Genomic DNA, 16,102 nt, shown 5'->3' on the forward strand with positions numbered 1-16,102 from the left:
GGTTTGCTTTGATTGCCCTGATGCCGGGGGCTCTGGAAGAGATTAAATCCAGGCTAGCCCAAGGTCTAGGACTCTGAGGCTGTGGAATGTGCATTGTACCCAAAAGATGGGCTGCCATGGGGACCTGTGGAGTGACACCCCTTTGTCAAGATGCCAGGGCTGCCTGGCCACCCCATTCCCTGCCCTCTCCACCCACCCCAGCATGGCTCCTGGAACAGCGTGGGTGGTGCGAAAGAGAGGCTCTCTGCGTGCAGAGAAGCAAGGCATGTGAGAACAGACCTCCAGCCGGGTCAGGAGAAAGCACTCCTGTTTGAAGGCGTGCTCTGCAAGTGGAGACCATTCCTCACAGCAGCCATGAGATGAGAGAGGCGGGGGCTGCCCAGCTGAGTGATGGAAATGATGGAGGTAGGGCGTGATACCACTGTTGCCTTGCCCAGAGAGCCAAAGCTGCTGAGCACAGGCCTCCATGTCAGACTTTGCCACTAAGCCGCTGCACAACCTCCAGCCTTCACTCTCTGCCTCGATTTTCTCCTCTGTACAATGGGGATGCTTGTTTTGTTCCCATGAGTTGATCAGAGCATATAATGTTATCACCACTGGTAAGAAGGGTACCATTTTTCTCCCCTTTTAAAGGCAGAGAAAGTGAGGCTCAGAGAAGGTAAGCTACTTGCCCAGGATCACACAGCAAGGAGCTGGAGGGCCAGGCAGTCAGACTTTGGAGCCCTGCCCTAAACCGTGCTTGTGAGGATGACATGAAATGATGTGGGGCCTGGCACACACAATATGTCCCATCAGCTCTTAGGAAATATGTACCCTATTGGAGCAGCCTTTGGATGAGTGTCGATTTAGCCTGGGGAAGGGGGGCATTTCTCTTTATAAGTTTGTTTTTCAAAATGTGGGGTTGTTTTGTTTTGTTTTGTTTTGTTTTTTAGACAGAGTCTCGCTCAGTCACGTAGGCTGGAGTGCAGTGGCGCAGTCTTGGCTCACTGCAACCTCTGCCTCCCGGGTTCAAGCAATTCTCCTGCCTCTGCCTCGAGTAGCTGGGATTACAGGTGTGCGCCACCATACCTGGCTAATTTTTGTATTTTTAGTAGAGACGGGGGTTTCATCATGTTGGTCAGGCTGGTCTCGAACTCCTGACCTCATGATCCACCCGCTTCGGCCTCCCGAAGTACTTGTATTACAGGTGTGAGCCGCCGCACCCGGCCAAATGTGGGTACTTAAGCCACACTCGTTCCAATGGTGGATTCCAGTGGGGCAGTCCCCACTGGAATATCCGTGCCTGTTGCTGGGGGCCTCCTGTGTGCTCTTGGCTTGCACTGATACCTGGGAGGTAGGTGTCATGATTTCTATCTGCAAAAGGAGGCAGCTGAGGCAGGAGAAGGCTGTGCAAGGGCCCCAGGCCATACAGTATTTGCAACTGGGTCTGGTGGCCTTGTAGAGGAAGGCCGAGGATTTTGAGTTGATCTTTCCCATGGTCTTCCTGGGGAACCCCGTTGGGGAATCACGTCCCAGAGAGGAGGGGAGCATTGCCTGGGGCCCCACAGTGGTGTGGGGAAGAGCCTTGCTCTTCCTCTCCATTCAGCCTGGGCAGGAGGCATGGAAGATGCCTTCTGAGGCCCCCCCAGACCTGCTGGTCACTAGAGCCGTCGATGTGGTTGAGTTTTTGTCAGAACTGAGTACGGGAGGGGGTCCCCAAAGCCATGTTGGTGAACCTTGTGTTTTTCACCATCAGGCTTCAGTTGGGGTTCACACCCAATCTTAAGTGTGAGTGGGAGAAAGCCAAATGGAGTGGAAGGAGGAACACAGGGCAAGGTCTTCCCTCCTGTGACCACATCTTCTGCACCCTATAATCCAGCTGACACAAATGGGGGTATTCACAGGGGCAGGGTAGCCCAGTGGTTAAGGGCACAGGCTTTCAGTTCCACCCAGCCGTGGGTTGTGTCACAGCTCTGCACATAGCAGATGCATGACTTGGACTAGTGATGTCATTGTCCAGAGCCTCTGTTGTCCCATCTGTACAATGGAGATTACAGCCTTCCTGGGTTATACCTGTCAACGAGGCAGTAGGGCGCACAGTAAGCCCTTGGTGAATGACAGCTACTGTGAGTTGAGACTATGCTTACTACAAACCCCAAGTAAAACAGTCGCACAGGCTAGGGATTGGGTCTCTGGCTTCCCTGCTGTAGTACCTGGTTCATAGTAGACATTCAAGAAAGTGCCTGTTGAACTCAGAAGGACAGGAGGGAGGAAGCAAGGAAAGAAGGCCAGAAAGGCCTTTTCATTTTTTCAATCTTTTATGATACTCATGGAGACCTTTATAATCTCGGAGTGTTGCTTAGGGAGCAGTTCAGCCAAGTAAAGCAAACTCACTGGTCAGAAATACATTTCTTAGGGGAGGTCACGTGTTTCTCATCCCATTTCTCATTTGTTGTTTCCCAAGAACATCTTGCTTTGTTTTGCTAACTGAGCCAACAATATGGAACTTCAGCCACAGCAGTGGAAAGAAACGTGTTTGTTGTCCAGCCCCAGGCAGTGTGGCCAAAGATACCAGCAGAGCTCCCCTCCTCCTTCCCAGGGGCTGATTGCCCCCAGAACCACTCGGTGGCCCAGTGAGATAAGTCAGGCAGGGGAATTAGGTGGGGTCCTGCCGCCTGCCTTTTTCCATTTTAGAGAAGGCCAGGGTTTGCAGCCTTATGAGAGGCCTGGCTCTTGGAAGAGGAGCTGTAATTACAGACTGGCTTTGCCATGCCAGGCAGGGCCACATGGCAGACTCTCCACAGCGTGGAAAACGCTGCTTTCTACTTGAGCTGAGGGTGGGGCCTGATAAAGAAAGGTGATGAGTTTCTGTCTGTTTCTAGAAAGATTTCCTTGCCAGATGATTTTTATTTATTTATTTATTTATTTATTTATTTATTTATTTATTTATTGCTCATCCCAAGGTTAGTTAAAGACATCTTAGGTCACTAAAATGACTGTTTGAAGAAGAATGTGATAAATTAACACAAGGAAATAATCTTGGGCTTGGTTTATAAATAATCTGGGATCGACTCGTAAAATCAAGTCATTTCTATTTTTTTTTCTTTTATCTGAATTCCTTTCCCTGTTGCCTTGGAAACAAGTCTCCCAAGAAGGATGTTTGGAGTCCTGTGACTTGGGTTCAAGCCTCAGTGATTCCTTCATTTCACACGGTGGGTGCGATGAGAGCCCCTCGAGGATGTTGAGTATCAAGGCTGGACGGGACACGTCCCTGCCGCCCACAGGCTCGGGACCCAGAGGGGAAGACTGATGGGTAAACCAAATTATGGCCAGGTAAACTGTGTGATTCGGTGGGGGTTACATAGGCAGGGTGGGACACCAGAGGTGCCCCCTGCCCCTATGGATATAAGGAAACAGGGGAGATGTCTCAGAGGCGGGAGTATCTAAGCTGAGCTGTGGTGGACTAGATGCTGACCAGGTGAGGAAGGGGTGGAAAGGTGTCCTAGCCAGAGGGAACAGCATATGCAAAAGGCTGAACCAGAGATGGCATGGCACATTCCAGGATTAACATCTGTCCAGTTTGTCCAGGGTAGAAAGAAGCTGGGGAAACAGGTAATATGTGAGGTTGCAGACAAGTTCAGATCATGCACAATTTCTAGGAGATATCAGAGAGGGCGCCTGCTACAGCTGGACTGTGAGGCCTTAGGGCAGCCCTCGGTCTGGGCCTGTTTCTTTAGTTTAGTGGGAAGGTTGGCCTAGGTTGGTCCCTGCTGGTGTCCTGGTTCTGACTGTCTAGGGTTCTGTGATTCATTTGAACAGTGAGATGATAGGAATTATAATAGAAAAACGATCATTCCTTGTGGTCACCATTTATTATTTTTTTGTTGTTGTTGTTTTGAGACAGAGTCTTGTTCTGTCGCCCAGGCTGGAGTGCAGTGGTGCAATCTCCGCTCACTGCAACCTCCACCTCCTGGGTTCAAGAGATGCTCCTGCCTCAGGCTCCCGAGTAGCTGGGACTACAGGTGCACACCACCATGCCTGGCTAATTTTTGTATTTTTAGTAGAGATGGGGTTTCACCATGTTGGTCAGGCTGGTATCGAACTCCTGGCCTCAAGTGATCCACCTGCCTCAGCCTCCCAAAGTGCTGGGATTACAGGTGTGAGCCACCACGCCTGGCCTTATTGATGTTAACTATGTGCCAGGGGCACAAATTATCTCAGTTGTTTTTTTGTCGCAACCTTTTAAAGGGGGTGGGCCTCATACAAGATGAGAAAACCATGACTCAGGCGATGCAGGCCTTACACGGAAGCCCTGTGCCATCCGCTGCCTTCTGACTGATGGTGTTGCTGCATCTGAAAGAGAGAAAAAAGTAGGCTGAAGCTGAGTTCATGAGCCAGCCCTTCCCACATGTAGTCCTGGGAATTTGTCTCCAGGCCAGTCGACAAGAGAGGGAAACTAATGCAATTGGCAACTGGGCAAGCCCTTCTGAAGGCTTTTCCTGACCCTCACAAGAGGCCTGGGGAACAACCTAGATAAGTGTAGAGAAATGAGGTGGTGAAAGGCTTTGGGATCAGACAGGTCTGGGTTAAAGTCCCAGAGCCCTCTTGCCAGCTCAGTGACCTTGGGCAAGTCCCCCACCCCACCCTTTTATTTTTTTTTTGAGACGGCGTCTCGCTCTGTCACTCAGGCTGGAGTGCAGTGGCGTGATCTCAGCTCACTGCAACCTCTGTCTCCCAGGTTCAAGCGATTCTCCCACCTCAGCCTCCCGGGTAGCTGGGATTACAGGCACACACCACCGTGCCCGGCTAATTTTTTGTATTTTTTTTTTTTTTTTTTTTGAGACGGAGTCTTGCTCTGTCGCCCAGACTGGAGGGCAGTGGTGCAATCTTGGCTCACTGCAAGCTCCACCTCCTGGGTTCATGCTATTCTCCTGCCTCAGCCTCCTGAGCAGCTGGGACTACAGGCGCCCGCCACCACGCCCAGCAAATTTTTTGTATTTTTAGTAGAGACGAGGTTTCACCGTGTTAGCCAGGATGGTCTCTATCTCCTGACCTCGTGATCTGCCCACCTCAGCCTCCCAAAGTGTTGGGATTACAGGTGTGAGCCACCGCGCCTGGCCTTTTTTTGTATTTTTAGTAGAGACGGGGTTTCACTGTGTTAGCCAGGATGGTCTCAAATGCCTGACCTTGTGATCCGCCCGTCCCAGTCTCCCAAAGTGCTGGGATTACGGGTGTGAGCCACCACGCCCAGCTCAGGACAAGTCCTTATGGCTTTTTAAACCTCACTGTCCTCTGCAAAATGGGGAACATCACTAATAGGACTCATGCTCAAGTGTTGTTTTGAGGGTTAAATGAGGTGAGATGTGCAAGTAAACATTTCCTGGGTACACAGTAAATCCTCCATTAGTGGTTATTATTTTCACTGTACCACCTTCTTTTTTGTTTGTTTTGTTTTGAGATGGAATCTTGCTCTGTTGCCCAGGCTGGAGTGCAGTGGCACGATCTTGGCTCACTGCAACCTCAGCCTCCTGGGTTCAAGCGATTCTCCTGCCTCAGCCTCCTGAATAGCTGGGATTATAGGAACCTGCCACCACACCCAGCTAATTTTTGTATTTTTAGTAGAGATGGGGTTTTGTCATGTTGGCCAGGCTGGTCTCGAACTCCTGACCTCAGGTGATCCACCCGCCTCAGACTCCCAAAGTGCTGGGATTACAGGCATGAGCCACCGCTCCTGGCCCCACCTTCTTTATTAACATAATATTAGTGTACCTCTTAGTCTAGGATGCACAGTCTTGGAATGTCCAATCTTTTAGGAAGCAGGATGTGAAGAGGGTCGTATAAGTGGGACCTCCTGCAGGAGATCTGGAAAAAGCTGAAGGTTGTCTTGGAGGTGGGAGAGGAGGGGAAGGCAGCTGTAGGCAGGGATGCCACATGTCCAGAACTCCGAGGGCAAGACTGAACGTGCCCCCACTTCCTGGCCTTCGCACATGGTGTTCTCGCTTTCAGCCCTCTTGGAATACTCCTATTTATCCTTCAAAACCCCACCCAGATACCCTTCTTTTAATTGTAAGTCTTTAATGAGTGATCATTTCCCTGTGACCTTCTTTCCTCAACCTTTGAATTTCTTGGTTGGGGTTCACCCTCCCTATTATGTTCCCATAGCATGTTATTCACTTGTTCATCAGAACCCTTGGCAATTGTTCATTTTTTTTTTTTTCCTATTTCTTTCTTCCACCAGACCAGGGATTCTTGAAATTATACATGTTTGTATTCGATTTTGGGGAGAAAATGGGATAGCCTCAGATTTGAGTTGGCCTTCCACCCTTAATGGCTAAGAATCAGATAGATACACTGAGCTCTTCAGAGACTATAGGTCCCCTCAAGCCCAATGCTGAGCTTGCAGAAAGTAACTGTCCAGGGAATGTTTGTTGAATGAATGAATGACCGACATATTCTGACTTCTTCTTTCTCTTTCTTTCTTTCCTTCCTTCCTTTTTTTTTTTTTTTTTTGAGACTGAGTCTCGCTCTGTTGCCCAGGCTGGAATGCAATGGCACGTTCTCAGCTCATTGCAACCTCCACCTCCCGGGTTCAAGCAATTCTGCCTCAGCCTCCCAAATAGCTAGGTTCAAGCAATTCTGCCTCAGCCTCCCAAATAGCTAGGATTCCAGGTGCCCACCACCACTCCCAGCTAATTTTTACATTTTTAGTAGATACGGAGTTTTACCATGTTGGCCATGCTGGTCTCGAACTCCTGACCTCAGGGAATCTACCCGCCTCAGCCTCCCAAAGTGTTGGGATTACGGGCATGAGCCACCGCGCCTGGCCCATTTTCTGATTTCTGAAATAACACGTGCTTGTCTAGAAATGGCGATCTCTGTGTCTCGCCTCACATTGTAAAAGAAATTCCCATTTACCTCCTGGATCTCAGCAGCTTCTCCAGCATTTTTTGGATTAATTATGTAAGAAAAAGATGGTTTTCTTTCTTTTTTGATGCCCAAAACATCCCAAGAGTTTCCTGGAGAGAACAGAAGACTTTGCAGAAAAAGTCCTCTGGGGGGGAAAATGCTTGTGCTGCCCCAGTTTTCAGGAAGCGAAGCTTTTTATAGTCACACTTGCAGACCGCTCTGTACCTAAAGGAAGCCAGGAGGGAACAAGCAGGCATCTGGCTTTATAGCTCATTTCTGCACCCCTCTCCCCTTTCTGGAAGGAGGCAGAACTGGATGATTCCACCTGCCATTTGGTCTCTGCTTTTCTGGGCACTTGTCTCCATCCAGACTGATTTGGTGAGGGCCAGGATATATAGCTTGTCACAGGTATGAAGTGGGGGGAGGTGCCAAACTCCACCACTTAATAGCTGTGTGACCTTGGGTTGGTCATTTCACTTCTCTCTGCCAGTTTTTCCATCTGTAAAATGCGAGTGATAACCGTATTAATAGTATCAGCCTCCTTTCATTGTTGGGAGGAGCTGATGGTGTAATACAGTGATGCAATGTAATGCCTGGCACATAGTAAGTGCTCAGTTAGCAGTGGTGATGGTGGTGGTGGTGGTCTTTGGTCAGGTTCTCTAGAAGCAGAGACTGACATGAGGATTCTGGTGCAGCGATTCATTGAGGGAAAGCTCTCAAGTGAAACCCATAAGGAAGAAAGGGCAACAACTGGGGCAGGGGACAAAGCTAACTACAGATGTGGTTTCAGCTGAGCCTCAGCCCAGTCCCATGGGGACCCCTACAGTGTGAATTGCATCACTGAGTTGGTGGTGCCTTGAGGCAAGGAGACCTGAGTGTTGTGTTCTGTATTGGTCAGTCATTGGCTGTGGGCATCTGGACATAGCCTTCAGTAAGGGCAGTTCTCCAAAGTAGGGTAGAGCTCTGAGCCTTTTGTAACCAGCATTCACAGCAGCTGAAGGGTGTGTGTGCACCTTCTAGAAAAGGGGATCTTAGTCAGGGGAGGTACCAGCTGCTTCGACGAAAATGATGAGTTTGATGACTTAATCTCTGAAAACCAGAGAAGTCAAGTAACTTGTTCACCATCACACAGCTATAATAAGAGCTATAGCTGGGTCTCCAAACCCTTAATCATGATGCTATACTTATTTAGCAAGGATGGGGTGGGTCTAGAATAAGGCAAGGGAGGTGCTCACATAGGGCACAAAATTGGGGGACATCAAGAAAAGTCACTGATCACTATAAATAATATTTCAATTGTGTTTTTAAAAAATTAAAATTAATGCAAAAATTTATGATGAGAAGGGAATCAGAACTATAAATAAAAACAGTATTAGTATTACTTATTTTTTTCCTTTTGCCTCTGGCGCCAGCATGGCTTGCACTGCACTGAGCAAGTCCCTTTTTGAACAATTAGGTTCTTACACCTTTTCATCATTATCTATGTGACTGTGATGAACATTCTTATAGCAAAATGTTTGTATATTATTATTGTTATTTCCAAAGGAATTCCTGTGTGTGAAACTGGATCACTAACTATAGGGTCAAAAGTTGGACATAGTGCCCCCCCACCCCAACCTTTTATTATGAAAATGTTCAAACATTTAGAAAAATTATATAGGAAAACACCCATCAGCTAGATTCCATAAAATTTTCTATGTGGCTGGATGCAGTGGCTCACACCTGTGATCCCAGCACTTTGGGAGGCAGACGGGGGCAGATCACGAGGTCAGGAGATCGAGACCATCCTGGCTAAAATGGTGAACCCCCCCCCCCTCCCCATGACCAGGTGTCTCGCAGGAAACTTAAAAATACAAAAAAATTAGCTGGGCGTGGTGGCGGGCGCTTGTAGTCCCAGCTATTCGGGAGACTGAGGCAGGAGAATGGCCTGAACCTAGGAGGTGGAGCTTGCAGCAAGCCGAGATCGCACCACTGCACTCCAGCCTGGGCAACAGAGTGAGACTCCGTCTCAAAAAAAAAAATTGCTATGTGTGCTTTATAAAAATGTAGCCATCCATCCATGGCACTTTTTTATTTTTATTTTTTGAGACAGGGTCTTACTCTGTTGCCCGGGCTGGAGTGCAGTGGTGTGATCACAGCTCACTGCAGCCTTAACTTCCCAGGCTGAAGCAATCCTTCTACCTTAGCCTCCAAAGTACTGGGACTACAGGGTTCAAACAATCCTCCCACCTTGGGTTCCCAAAGAGCTGGGATTACAGGTGTGAGCCATAGCACCCAGCACTCCATTGTTTTGTGTATGTGCATTTCAAAATAAATTATTGGCCGGGCATGGTGGCTCATTGCCTGTAATCCCAGCACTTTGGGAGGCCGAGGCGGGTGGATCACAGGTCAGGAGTTCAAGACCAGCCTGGGCAACATGGTGAAACCCTGTCTCTACTAAAAATACCAAAATTAGCCAGGTGTGGTGGTGCGCGCCTGTAATCTCAGCTATTCGGGAGGCTGAAGCAGGAGAATCGTTTGAACCCAGTGGGAAGAGGTTGCAGTGAGCTGAGATCACGCCACTGCACTCCAGCCTAGGCGACAGAGCAAGACTTTGTCTCAAAAAAAAAATTATAGATATCAGTACATTTCAGCTGTACATTTCAATATGTGTGTCATTAACTGGCAAGCCATTATTATTATTATCATTATTATTATTATTTTTTTTTTTTTGAGACAGAGTCTCGGTGTCGCCCAGGCTGGAGTGCAGTGGCGTGATCTCGGCTCACTGCAGGCTCCGCCTCCCGGGTTCACGCCATTCTCCTGCCTCAGCCTCTCGCGTAGCTGGGACTATAGGTGCCCGCCACCTTGCCTGGCTAGTTTTTTGTATTTTTAGTAGAGATGGGGTTTCACTGTGTTAGGCAGGATGACCTGGATCTCCTGACCTCGTGATCCACCTGCCTCGGCCTCCCAAAGTGCTGGGATTACAGGCGTGAGCCACTGCGCCTAGCCGCCATTATTTTTTAAGACTTTTGATTTAGGGTGTTAAATTTCTTCCAGGAAATATATACCAGTTTTCATATCCATCTGCTGTGGGTATATGTGTTTGTTTCACCACAACCTTGACAACACTGGGTATGATCATTTTAAAGGTGTTTTACTTTCTACTTTGATTTAACATTTTTCCTCCTGAGGACCCCAGTGGATTTCCCACCCCGATGTCCAGACGGTCTGTTAAAAAGCTGTGTGCCATTCTAGCTCTCTAGGTATTTCTGGTGTGACTTTCCTGGGGCCAGGGGGGAGGACTCAGCTCTTTCTCAGGTCTGTTCCTGTTTCCACCCTGGACATCCCAGGCCTGCGTGATGAGGGAGCAGGCCACGAAGAGGACTTCCTGGTGTAGGAGCTCACTATGGGCAATCTGTGTGGGGAAAATGGGCGAACTTTGGAGGCCCACTTTGGATGCCAGAAGTCCTGGGACCTAGGAGGCTGCATGTGGTGGAGGGTGGAGCCAGGCACTCATGGAAGTGCGACCTAGCCCTGTGTATGTTTCCTGTGTATGTTTCCTCACCTGCATGGTGGAGTAATGCTTCTGGATATATCAACGTAAGGTATATAGGCTGCTGCAAGAGCCCCCCACCCCATCTTTGCCTTCAACCTTCAGTTTTCTCATGGACCAGGTACCTACTTACCTCTGGGCAGTTGTATCTCTGTGATTTCTATGGGCCAGGAATTTGGGAGCAGTGTGGCTGAGTGACTGTGACTTGGAATTTCTTATGAGGTTATACTCAAGATATTGGCCAGGTCTATGGTCAGCTAAGGGTTTGACTAGAGATGGAGCATCTGCTTCCATAGTGGCTCACTGACATGGCCAGCAAGTGGTGCTAGCTGTTTGCTGGGGTCTCAGATTCTCTCCATGTGGGTTTCTGTGTGTGACTGCTTGAGCATCCTCACAACATTGCGGCTGGCTTTCCCCAGCATGACCTCAGAGAGCAAGGTAGAAACCATGATGCCTTTAATGACCAAGCTTTAGAAGTCCTACACTATCACTTCTTCTTCTTTTTTTTTTTTTAGACAGAGTCTAACTGTGTCACCCAGGCTGGAGCGCAGTGGCGTGATCTCAGCTCGCTGCAACCTCTGCCTCCCGGGTTCAAGCGATTCTCCTGCCTCAGCCTCCCAAGTAGCTGGTATTACAGGTGCCTGCCACTGCCTGGCTAATTTTTGTAGTTTTAGTAGAGACGGGGTTTCACCATGTTGTCCAGGCTAGTCTTGAACTCCTGACCTTGTGATCCACCCGCCTTGGCCTCCCAAAGTGCTGGGATTACAGACGTGAGCCACCGCGCCCGGCCCATCACTTCTTCTTTACTCTGCCAACCACACGGACCAACCTTGATTCGTTGTGGGAGGGGACCACAACAGGGTATGAATAAAAGGGGGCAAGGATTATTGATGGTCATCTTGGAGGACACCTATCAGGCATAACCTTGGTACGTGATTTCACCTCTGTGGATCTCAGTCTCCTCTGTCAAATGGGTTCATGCAAAAAAATTCATTAGTTGATTCCTGTGAATGCTTTAGAATGGTGTTGGACATTGAGTTACCTCTTAATAAATATTAGCCACCACTGTTATCCCCTGCTGGGCTGTGAGCCCTCTGCTCTGAATCTCTATGCAGTGCCTGGCTCAGAGTAGGCACCCTCTGAATCTTTATTAAATGAATGAATGAATGAAAGAATGAATGAGGCTGGATGTGGTGGCTTATGCTTGTAATCCCAGTACTTTGGGAGGCTGAGGCAGGTGGATTGCTTGAGTCTAGGAGTTCGAGACCAGCCTGGACAACATGGTGAAACCCTGTCTCCACAAAAATTACACACAAAAAAATTAGCTGGGCGTGGTGGCACATACCTGTAGTCCCAGCTACTCGGGAGGCTGAGGTGGGAGGATCGCTTGAGCCTGGGAGGCCAAGGCTGCAGTGAGCTGTGATCATGCCACTGCAGTCCAGCCTGGGCAACAGAGTGAGATCCTGCATCCAAAAAAAAAAAAAAAAAGAAGAAGAAGAAAGAGAGAGAGGGAGAGAAAGAGAATGAATAGCTGTAAGGACTGGGAATACATAGAAAAGAAAGAGATCTGTTGGTCACATTGCCAAGGAGTCCTTTGTGATAAGCTTTCTCAAGTGAGGCCCTTTGACCAATGTCTAGAAAACAAATATTTGTTGAAAACTGTAGTGAGATGGTGGTGGAAAGGACATAGGATGCATTCTGAGCGACCTGGGTTTCAATTGTGTACTTGGTGTCCGAACAATAAATATTTACAGAGCCCTGACTCTGGGCTAGGTACCATGTTCGACCTGGGAAAACCTGGGGTGGGAGCAGCTCTGGTGCATGCCTGGTGACATCCTTGCTGTGTGACCTTGGGCGAGTGAATCTATGTCTCTGAATCTGCATTTCCTTGTCTGTAAAAGTAGTGGGGTTGGGGGGACATGGATCCCTGCTAGAAGGAGAAACCTCCTTTAACAGGTGTGCCTGACCTCCAGGATCCAGCTGCTGCCCACCCCCTTCTAACAACCCCTGACATGTTTGGGATCTCCAGGCAGAGGACAGAAAACCTGCATGGGTCAGATGAGCGGGGCCTGGCCGAGGGCAGTGGGTGTTAGGGTCTAGTCGTACCCCCAACCCCTAGTACTCCAGCCCTGTAAGGGTTAAAACCCAGGGAGCTCATGTGACCTAGTGTAAACCATGAATCATTCCCATTGCTCCCAGTGCTGAGCCTGCTGCCCAGGACGGGGCAGATGCTGTGCCCCGGGTTGCCATGGCAACGCCGCCTGTACTGAAATACAGCCCGCCCCAGTCCTTCCTGGGGGACCTCAGAGGCTGTGTCACCTGGATCTGTGTTGCCTTCCAGAGATGGAGAGAGAGACAGCTGAAAAGGAGAGAGAGAGGAGAGAAGCTTAGAGACAAGCAAGTGGAAGTTGAGACACAGGGAGAGGGAGGAGAGCGAGGCTGAGAAATCAACAGAGAAACAGACCACGAGAGGGAGACAGACTGACAGCCGACCGGAGGTCCCAAGACGCTGCCCGTAACCTTAGAGGCAGAAGCCGTTTCCCAGCAGTGCTAACCTTCCCGGGGCTGCCAGGTCTCCGACATACACGCACACACACACACGTGCACACACATGCACACACGTGCAGCCGCATTTCCTGGCGCGCTTGCGGTGAGGGCACAGGGGTGGGTAGGCTGGCAGGCACGTGAAGTTGCCATCAGCCCCGAGGGACCGTGAGCGAGTTGGGACTTGGGGGAGAAAAAAATGGGGGCGGACGTCAGCTCCCTGGGCGGCCGCCGCCACCGCCTCCGCCTCCCCGAGGCCCCTCCTGCATTCCTGGGCAGCGAAGCCCCTCGCTAAGACGGGGGCTGATGTCATCCCGGGCTGCTCAGCCAGGGGACCCGGGGGGCCCTGGTGGCTGCCTCCGGAAGTGAGCTAGCCGCCTGCCGGCCGACAGGTTTGGAATCTCCAGCCAGAGGACAGAAAACCTGCATGGGTCAGGTGAGCGGGGTCTGGCCGAGGGCAGCCGGGTAGGGGGCAGCAGGGTGCGGCAGCTTGCCCACCGGAACCTTCCAGGGTGCACCTCAGGGGGGCTGCCTACCTGAAGGGAAGTGAGGACGAGGGTGCCCAAGGCCGCCCCCTCCACCCCCACCCCCAACCCCCGCCTTTCGGGGACCGTCACGCCCTGGAGTGAGTGCAGCCGGCTTGTTCCTCAAAGCTCCTTGTCTCGGCCGATCTGCTGGGTGAGCCCTGGAACTGGAACCTGGACTGCCCAGTGTGTTGACTTTACAACTCCGCTGGCCTGGCACTTAGCTGCCTCTTAATTCTGAGCGGCACCCGTGGATGCAGCCGGCTGCTGTCTCAGGGATGTTTACTTACCCTTGGTTTGCCTGAAGAAAGCTGCTGTTTTTAAATTTTTTTCCTCCAAGCAAGCCCAGAACTTCCATGAGCAAAAGAGTCCGAAGAGGGGAGAGGACACTGGCGTTTTAATTGCTGTCTCCCTCCCTAACCTCCTTCTTCCCTCTCCTCCTGGCTGGCCCCATGGATTACCTGGGAGATAAACTCACGGTGGCTCAGACCCACATGACCCAGTGGATGGGCACCGTGAGGAGGTCCTTCCAGGAAGCCCTTAATTTGGTGACCACCACGGTGGGCCACGAACGGACCAGTGCAGAGTCGGCCAGCCGGACCCCCTTCAAGCGTACTTCCTCCTTCCGACACCTGGCTTCCCGGAGTCGGGAATCCTTCCGCCGCTTCTCTGCTCGCAGCCAACAGAGATTTTCTTCACTGAGGAAAAGGCATACAGATTCGGAACCGCCAGATATTGTAAGCTTATTATGTTTTAAAAAATATTAAAACAACACTGAAAGCTCCTCCCCTCCAGTCCTCCCAGGGAGGGGGTCCCAGACATCAAACCGGGGAAGTTACTTCTTCCAGAATAGTTGTCAGTCAAAGCCCAGGCACTTCCTGTCCCCTGTACCTGGGAAAGGCACGTAGCAATAATTCCTCTCTCTCCTGAAGTCAGTCAGGAAATTTTTGCTGGAGTCGACGTCTGTGTGGACAGGGCCAGCACATGAGTTGGGCTGAATTTCCCAGTTGATTTATGTTTAAGTGTGAACACCCTAGCCCCCGACACGAAACCTCATCCTTCCCCCTATTTTTGGGGTGGATTAGTGGCACCTGCCTCATCTCCTCTCACCCTCCTAGGAAGCACAAGTGGCCATGTCATGTGCACGCTGAGTTGTAGCTTTTGTCGTTCCACCAAGCTTTCATTGGATTGCCAAGGAAAGGGTCTTAGGAGACCGAGGTGGTGGGCGAGTTTGCCCGCTGGCCGTGAACCTGGGGTTTGGTGTGAGTGGGCCAGGGAGGGAGGCCTTGATTTCTTACTCAGGCAGGCTCGGGAGGGCATGGATTGGGACAGCAGGGTGGAATGACAGCTAATGATTAAAACCTTGGCCTGTGTCCTGCTAGGGGACAGTGCAGAAACAATCGTAAGGTCCTTATGATGATTTGGAGAGGTGGGACTGGGCCCAGAGAGCGAAAGGGCCTACCGTGGGGGAAGCACAGTGAGCGAGTGGCAGAGCCAGGTCTGGAACCCCAGGCTCTGACCTCCCCATTCACAGCTCTTTCCAGTCCAGCTCCCGGCAGATGTTCTCCCCAGACCCTCCCAATTACTTCAGGGCTGCCCACGTCACTGACCAGGCCTGAGCCTAAAGAGAGGGCCTGCCATTTTCACATAAGAGACTTCTGCCACCTGACTGTGTTGGCCCAGTTTGTGGGAGCACTTGAGGATAGGTGAAGGGCTAAGCCAGCCCCTTTTTCTGGGTTCCTCCTAGCCAGGAGTGCTATGGTCATTAAGGGACCCAGCATTTAGGGAGGAGCCCTGAGCTGGCCCTCCCTACACTCGAGGTGGCAGGGCTCACAGCTGCCCTGCCAGGTGCAGGGGCTCAGTATCCCCTCTGCTGGCCCAGAGGTGTGGTGACTCACCCCAGGTCACGCAGCAGCTGGAGCAGGCAGGTGCAAATGCAAGGCAGGAGCCGAGCACTTGGGCATGACATGTGTCTCGTTCACAGGACGTCTCCTTCACAATGGGTCTGTGCTCCTTTGTGGCCCGGAACAAATTAGTGGGGCTTGAATTTATGAGACAGATTCCCCAACCTCTGGAAGGTGTGACTTGGCACAGGGAAAGAAGGCCCCTCATTCATTCTGTCTCCCTCTGTGTGTATCTCTGTCTCTGTGATGTGTCTCTCTGTCTTGCTCTGTCTCTGTTTGTTTCTCTGTCACTCCTGTTCTCTCTCAGGGTATAGGGTTGGTGACAGGCAGGCTCTGTTGGCAATCCTCTTTCCCCACCCTGGGGAGTGGTGTGACCATGGGCATTGGCCTGAATCCCCTAGGCCTCTTACCCTGTGTTGCAGGTTGGTGCCACTGGCAGGAGTGACCTCTCCAGCTGGTTGAATAAATGAAGTTGGGTGGTGCAGAGCCATTCCCTGTTGCATCGAGATGCCACCAAGAGTGTAAATACATGCTAAATACATTCAAGCTTCAGGTTCCTTCCCATGTAGCCACCCTACTGGGTGGTAGGCACCAGCTGGCCTTGGCCTTGACAGCTTGAATCAGACTCCTGGCTGAGGAGCACTGACCCATTCTTAAGCCTCAGTTTCTTCCTGTGTCCAATGAGGAGAACCAAGGCCTTGGTATGAGAT

The 16,102-nt window shown here is 50.7% G+C and overlaps 1 protein-coding gene and 1 long non-coding RNA gene across 6 annotated transcripts in view; one reads left to right on the top strand and one right to left on the bottom strand.

The window, feature by feature from the left end:
* KIAA1671 (KIAA1671 ortholog) overlaps window positions 1–16,102 on the top strand; it is a 248,064-nt gene that overhangs the window by 149,200 nt on the left and 82,762 nt on the right. Inside the window, exon 1 of one of the 5 annotated variants that reach the window (XM_055254249.2) lies at window positions 11,911–14,225. The exons of the other annotated variants lie outside the window; for them this stretch is intronic. Within the exon in view, the coding sequence (XP_055110224.1) occupies window positions 13,941–14,225 (285 nt within the window). The 5' untranslated portion in view covers window positions 11,911–13,940. Of the gene's footprint in view, window positions 1–11,910; window positions 14,226–16,102 lie in introns of those variants that run through there. 5 annotated transcript variants of the gene reach the window in all.
* On the bottom strand, window positions 3,687–14,065 carry LOC129468560 (uncharacterized). Its single transcript, XR_008652698.2, has 3 exons — window positions 13,950–14,065; window positions 11,766–11,883; window positions 3,687–4,332 (listed from the first exon to the last, which is right to left on the bottom strand). It is a non-coding gene; the product is annotated as an uncharacterized lncRNA (long non-coding RNA).

The sequence above is a fragment of the Symphalangus syndactylus genome, chromosome 18 (genome assembly GCF_028878055.3).
Source record: "Symphalangus syndactylus isolate Jambi chromosome 18, NHGRI_mSymSyn1-v2.1_pri, whole genome shotgun sequence".
In the NCBI taxonomy this organism is placed as follows: domain Eukaryota; kingdom Metazoa; phylum Chordata; class Mammalia; order Primates; family Hylobatidae; genus Symphalangus; species Symphalangus syndactylus.